General features: G+C 51.1%; 1 protein-coding gene across 1 annotated transcript; it reads right to left on the minus strand.

Moving 5' to 3' along the window:
* Positions 1–1,047: 1,047 nt before the first annotated feature.
* LOC110202061 (olfactory receptor 6B2-like) lies at positions 1,048–2,200 on the minus strand. The gene is given in 2 exon segments (XM_020978033.1): positions 1,048–1,336; positions 1,338–2,200. Coding segments are annotated over 2 exon segments (960 nt in total). The 5' UTR covers positions 2,022–2,200; the 3' UTR covers positions 1,048–1,060.
* Between the last annotated feature and the right edge of the window lie 4,816 nt (positions 2,201–7,016).

Here is a 7,016-nt window from a genome sequence, read left to right on the forward strand (position 1 = left end):
TGTGCCACACATACTCTTTAATTTAAGATGAATTTTAAACACTTTTTTAAGTGTGTTGTTATTGTTCAGGATGATGACTGACTCCAGGCAGGCTGCTCCATCCACTGCATCACCTCGCTGCCCCTTCTGAAGTCTAGACAATCAACGAAGCAACAAATCAAAGCAGTTGTCAAGGGAGTGAGAGGCAGAGGTGGACTCTGCTCTTAGCCCTCTCTGAGGTTGCAAACACAGGAATTCAGAACCATGAGGAGGGCTGATTTCCTCCTGTGTCTGCATTTCTGGAGAGATCCCCAGTTTGTCATTCAAAAGTCTACACTTGCCCCTCAGAGACCTTTTGCAGACTTCTTCTCTAAAGTGTCCATAAAATCTGAGGGGTTGTGCTTCAGGGAAACTGCCCCAGGTTTGTGTGGAAGTGGGATTGTATTTATACATTTTATGCAACATAAACCTCCTCAGAGCTGCCCCCTCTACCCCTTAGAACACTTGGAAAGCATTTACAATCATACTTGGCAAAACCAAAAAACCAAACAAGGAGGATGAGTGCTTTACCAAAATGAATCAAGATTAACAATAAATACTCAGCACAGTGAACAGAGGTCAGAAGCTCTGGGGAAATTCTCCAGCTTCAGACAAGAAAAGGGAAGAAGGAGCCCCTGCTCTGCGGGTAAGGAAAAGGTCTCTATTGATCGCTTATACATGGTGGCTGAAGGTGGTGTGTATCAGGTGTGTTACAGAAAGGAAACTTTGTTAGGTTGCATGTTGGAGTAGATGGTCCTCAGGGGCCCTTCCAAATCTGATGGTCTGGGATGGTACCCTGAGAATAATGGGCAAGAGAGAAAGAAACCAAAGTCACTACCTAAGTGAAGACAATGGCCCACAGATGACAGGAAGGACAGAGAGAGGACAGACCAGAAATCTAACTCCATGTTCATCCCTGGCCCTTGACCCAACCCTCGCCTGCCTGTCCCTTGTGTGCAGCACCACCAGGACCTCTATCATCACTGTGGTTCTGCTAGTTAGCTAATGTGGCTGAGTTGGGGTCCTGGGTCACATAATGCCTCTAATAGTGGAGGGCTGGCTCCTCCCCTTGAGCCTGGGCCTTGAACAAGCTCTTTTTGAGGTTGCCCTTGAACTCCTTGTTCCTCAGGCAGTAGATGAGAGGGTTCACAATTGGAGTCAGGACTGTGTAGACGGACGAAATCAGCTTATTTGAGCTCTGAGAGTCAATGGCCTGGGGACGGACGTACATGAAGATCATGGCTGTGTAGAAGATGACCACCACTGTGAGGTGGGAGGCACAGGTGGAGAAGGCTTTCCAGCGGCCGGTGGAGGAGGGGGATTTGCAGCACTGCCATGCAGATGTGTCCATAGGACAGCATGGTAGAAATGAGTGGGAACACCAGGATGACGAAAGCCAAGACAAAGTCCACCAGCTCGGCTGTGGAGAAGTCTGTGCAAGCCAGTTTGAGGATGGGGGAGATGTCACAGAAAAAGTGGTTCATAACATTGGAGCCACAGAATGTGGCACTGGAGATGAAATAGACTTTAATCATGGAGATGGTGAAGCCACTAGCATAGGAGAAAGCCACTAGCCATACACAGAGGCCAGTGGTCATGATGACTGAGTAGCGCAAGGGGTGGCCGATGGCCACGTAGCGGTCATAGGCCATGGAGGCGAGAAGGACACACTCACTGCACACCAGAGAGCTGAAGAAGTAGAGCTGTGTCATGCAGCCCGCGAAGGAGATACTCCTCTGCTGGGAGAGGAAACTGTCCAGCATCTTGGGGAGGATGTTGGAAACATACCAAACCTCCAGGAAGGACAGGCTTGCCAGAAAGTAGTACATGGGCTTGTGGAGGGCAGCACTGGTCCAGACCACAAGGATGACGGTGGCATTCTCTGCCAGGACAAAGAGATAAGCCAGGAGGAAGAGCAGAAAGAGCAGGTACTGAAGCCATGGGGCCGTGGGGAAGCCCACAAGGATGAATTCCCTGATGTGGGTCACATTCTCTCCCCTCATTCTGTGGTAGGGCTGAGGACAGCTGAGTCTGAAAAACACCACCTCAAGATAGAGTGGGACAGAGGCAGAGAGATGCTCAGAGAGAAACCTTCCAGAGAGCCCCAGCCTTGCTCCCCTGATGTATGCTGGCTCCTGCCAGCTCCCCTCCTAGACAGTCTCTTGGGGCACAAGGTCCCCCAGCCGGGACAGGCAGTGGTCTTTCTGCCTTGAAGGCCAGCTTTCCTCTACCTGCTGCCTCTCCTGACCTTGTTGCCAAGGAACAAAGCTGGGTCATAAAGCACAAGGAAGAGTAGACCCCTGGGCAAATAGACACCTCTTTCAAGAAGTCAGATCCAGCTGCTCCAGAATGACACTCCATGAGGTCTGACCAAGGATCATTTGTTCCCTGTGCCTGGTCTCTGCTTCTCCCAAGGTGGGCCTTACCTGCTCTGTGATCTATAGCAAGTCACCTACCCTCTCAGAGACTCTGCTTTCTTATCTGTGAAAGGAGAAAACAAGCCATTACCTGCTTCCCAGGTCATTTTAAGGAAAGCTAACCCTCACCTAGGAGGCAGCTAGGTAGCTCACTGGAGTCAGGAAGACCTGACTTCAAATCTGGGCTCAGACAACGATTAGCTGTGTGGCCCCACTCAAGTCACTTCACCCCATGGGCCTTAATCCACCGGAGAAAGAAATGGTGAACCACTCCAGTGTATTTGCCAAGAAAACCCATGGACAGCATGGTCCCTGTGGTCAAGAAGAATCAGGCATGACCAGGCCACAACAACCCTAACTTAAAGTACTATGGGATGTATTAGGGTGATGATATAAAATTCCTAAGCTTCAGGAAAGTTGAGGGGCTGGACATTTGGGTTTAACAGAGTCACCTAGGGAAGAAGCTCCTCCTAGCCAAATGGCATAGGGCTTTGTGTGGGTGGGGTCAAGATGCTGCCTTCCTAGGGGCACAGCTGGAGCTGGACTTCATGCTCACCATATCTGCCTTTCATGACGGTCTTCTGCACACACCTCCAGGGTCCTCACCCCCTCCCCCATCCCTGCACCCATGGGGGAAAATTGGACCCTAGCTAGTGTGATCACACTTCTGCTGGCCTGTGGTCTGCACACACACACATGAATGCACACCCGCATGTACATACACACATACACGAACACACCCCTGAATTGTTTTTGCCCCAGTTGAAACTATGCCCAGGTGCAGGAGCACCCCCTGCTGTGCCAGAGAAAGCCCCAATCCCTGCCCTCAGGCCATTTCCATCTACTTGAAGTCTTACCACAAAGAAGTTAAAAAGGAATTCCAGACAGCTGAATCAAGCTGGGGAGGGGGGTGGGCAGGCATCGATCGGATCTGGGCAGGGGGAGGGGGTTCTGTCTTGTTTTGGGGCACTCTACTGATTTCACCTCAGGCACAGCTTTCCACCTGAAGCCAACATGTAATTCTCCTTAACAAGAAAGAAGGTCCAAATTCATGACACTGTAGTGTGCACTGGCTTTTAGAGTGGGTCCAGCAGGTGGAGATCAGGAGGTCCCTTTCAGAGGGGACCTGGGCATCTGCCTCCTCTCTGAGGATCTCTGTCTGTCTGCATGTCTGTCGTCCTAGCTTCCTACTTATCTGCCTGCCATCCATCCTTTATTCATCTTTCTACCTACTCAATTATTCATCCATCCATCTATCCTAGAGATACATAATTTGAAGAAACTGGAAATAGAAAAGCCCTGACCACCACCAGCACCACCCCTCCCCCATCCTCTGGGCACCCAGGTTCACGCCTCCCTTTTCCTGACCCTCCCCCCAAATCCAAGCAACCGAGGAGTCTCCCTGAAGCCACCCAGCTGACCACTATGGAGCCATTAGAACTTGCTGCCTCCTGACTCTCCCCTCTCTACTTGACTGTGCACTGTGTGACAGCTAATTATCTTCGAGAAGATCTGGGTTCACAGCCTGACTCTCACCTGTGTACAAATACCTTGTCACCTTCAGTAAAGGAGAAAGCACAGATGTGAACAGCTATGTAAAAAAAAAAGTCTCTCTGAGCTTTAGCTTCTGTGTCTGCAGAATGAGGACAAAGATCTTTGGACATTCCATCCCAAAGGTCTTTGTGGCCAATGAGCTTTGCTAGCCTTTTACTCTCTCCCTGACACCTGAGCTCTAAGAATAGGCCTTCCGATCCCCCATAGCTCCTAGAGCCTGCCTTTCCAGCCTTCCCAAGGGCAACTGCTCTTCATTCCAGCCAGACATGACCACACTGGGCCCCCCATTCTCCTCAGGTCCCAGCCAGCAGAGGAGAGGAGAAACAGTGAAGGAGTGAGAAGAGGGACAGAGAAAGGTCAGAGGGTCCTGGATTCAGTTGACTGGGACCTGAGAGGCCCTGCCAGTTTGTTTCCAGAGAAGGGATGCCCAAGCAGAGCTGGGACTGTGGCCTGAGCCCTCTGACTGCAGACCCAGGGCTCTCGGCATCCCTACAGGGGAGCTGTCATGGCTGGACCTGACCTGGGACTTGTCACCGTCTTTCTTCCTCCAAGTCCTTTGGTGACTTCCTCTCTCCTTCTGAACCAACCTCCATTTGGGGGCTTCCCAAGCACAGCCCTCACCCGCAGCCAGGGCCTAAAGTCTATGAACATTCCCAGTTCCTTCTTTCCTTGTGGGTGGCCGTTGATGACCCAATCTCAACCCCACCTCAGTCCCCAGAGTTGTGGCTAGCCACCCTCCCAGAAATCAATAGCACAGCTTCCTGACAGTTCATTTGGGACTGGGACCCTGTGGAGCCCAGGGCTTGGGCACGGGCAGGGGAGGAAAAGAGAAACCTCTCTGTTTCCTGCAGTTCCTCTCACCATCCACATAAACACTGCCCCTGCATTTCCCCTCCATCACTGGGTAGCCATGGACCACTTTCTTTCTAGACTGACCAAGCAGGAGCAGTACATTGCTGACTGCCCTGGGAATGATTCAGAACCTGTGATGCTGAGAGCTGCTAAGGAATGTGAGCAAAGTGGACAGACAGACAGGAGTTCTGGAACAGGCATGCTGTGAGGGAAACAGAGCCCAGCTCTAATACCAGGACAGAAACTCTCACATCTCCCCTGTGGCACATGGGAGCCTCGGCTATCCCAGCAGAGGAGATGTGCAGTGGGGGAGGGGTCCCATTACACCTCTTGTTAGAGAGGAAGCAGGAAGGGGCCAGAGACCTGGCCCACACCTTACCTGCTGCGCTCCAGCCACAGCAGTGACAGACACTGGCACTCTCTTCAGCCCAGGCCGGGGTCACCTGAACTCTAACCCTAAATGCCCTGCTTCTTTGGTGAAAAGTGGGCTGGCAATCCTGATGTGGTGTTTGGGGATCAGAAGGGCGGGATGGAAGGAAGACCATGTGCCACGGTTTGACTGGCCTCTGCCTTCACTGTGCACAAGGTGATTTTTTTCTACTGAAGCTTGGCACCTCTTGGGTCCTGATTCCCCAAGCTGCCCAGGTGTGACCACACCATGCAGCCAATTAGAACAAAGTCCCTGCAGCCCCAGCGGGGCTACTCCTTGAGGAGCTGGGGGGAGGGGGAAGTCAGAGAGAGACCTTACTGTTGGCAGAGGCTGGTCCATGCTCACGGTCCTAGCCATCTCCTGATATCCCTGGTCCCTCCGTCATCCCTAAAGCACACTTGCCTTCAGGCTGACTACCAGTCCAAGCCAGGAGGCCCCTGCCTGGGGTGGGTGGGGGGTGCAAATAGGTAAAAGGAGGGAAGCCCTGAGTAAAGGAGGGAGGAGTTTCACTTAAGGCCCCAGGACAACTTGGGTAGAAAGCCTGCTTTGCTCCTGTTGACTCTGTCTACCCCGGGGTTAGATCATCACAGTGCTCATCATGAAGATGCCTAACTAAGCAAAGACCTCCGGCCCAGTCATTGCGGGAGGAGCAGGAAGGGGAGGTGGTCTACTTGTTAATTACCAAATAGCCAAGTTGGGGAGGGGTCCTCACAACATCTCACCAACTCACCTAATGTCCTCTTCTGGTGGACCTCTGGGGAGGCAGCACCCAGCACCTGGAAGTTCATGCGTTCAGTTTTCAGGCAGCTTTCCTTGTGAGGAAGTCAGCAAAAATGTGCTCAGGGAAGTACGATCTTTCTGCATCTTTGTCCACTAACCTTTGTGGTCCAGAGTGCCCATTTCAATAACACATCTGCCAGGAAAAATTTCAAGAGATGATATTTTATCACACTTTTTGTTAAAGATGTGGGTAGAGTCTATTCAGGGCACCAAATTATACTTCCTGGGACCTCCCAAGGCTGCTTAGTTACTGAAAATTGAAAATTAAATCATTGAGTTGGTTTTTCTAGAAAATACATTGATTTACTTAATTTTTTCTGCCCCATCACCTGGGAATTTCCTTTTTTGTGCCTTTTGTCTTGACATTTGGTGGGGGGAAATCATTCCTTTTACACAAAACATCTGGCATTTTTGCACTAACAATCAAGAAAACATTTGTTTTGTGATTTAAGCCTGTAAAGTTTCCTGCCACTCCTCTTGTTATCCCAGGCTATCAGGCCAAAGGGAATCCATCAGATCCCTTTATGACAGTCCCACAGATACTTGAAGACAAGCTCACATGTAGCCCTTGAGGCTTCTCCTGTCTGTGATGCACAGGCACAGTGGGGTCAGGAAGGCCTGAGTTCAAATCCAGCCTCACTTACTTCTTAGCATGTGACCCTGGGAAAGTCACTTACCCTCTATTTGCCTCAGTTTCCTCAGCTGTAAAATGAGGATGATAATGCATCTCCCTCTCAGGCTGTTGTGAGGGATCCAGTAAGATAACCCTTGTCAAGTGCTCAGCACAGTGCCTGGCACCTAGGAGGGGCTCTGTAAAGGCTTCTTCCCTTCCTTTCTCTTCCCATCCCCAGGCCCCCCTCCCTCTTAATTGCTCTCCTCTGGACTCTCCCCCACTCACCAAGGTCCTTCCTCAGTGCCGGCCCCCAGAACTGAATACAGCCCTCTAGATGGAGTCTGATCAGGGA

This window comes from Phascolarctos cinereus, unplaced genomic scaffold (genome assembly GCF_003287225.1).
Source record: "Phascolarctos cinereus isolate Bilbo 61053 unplaced genomic scaffold, phaCin_HiC Scaffold_2;HRSCAF=192, whole genome shotgun sequence".
NCBI classification, from domain to species: Eukaryota; Metazoa; Chordata; class Mammalia; order Diprotodontia; family Phascolarctidae; genus Phascolarctos; species Phascolarctos cinereus.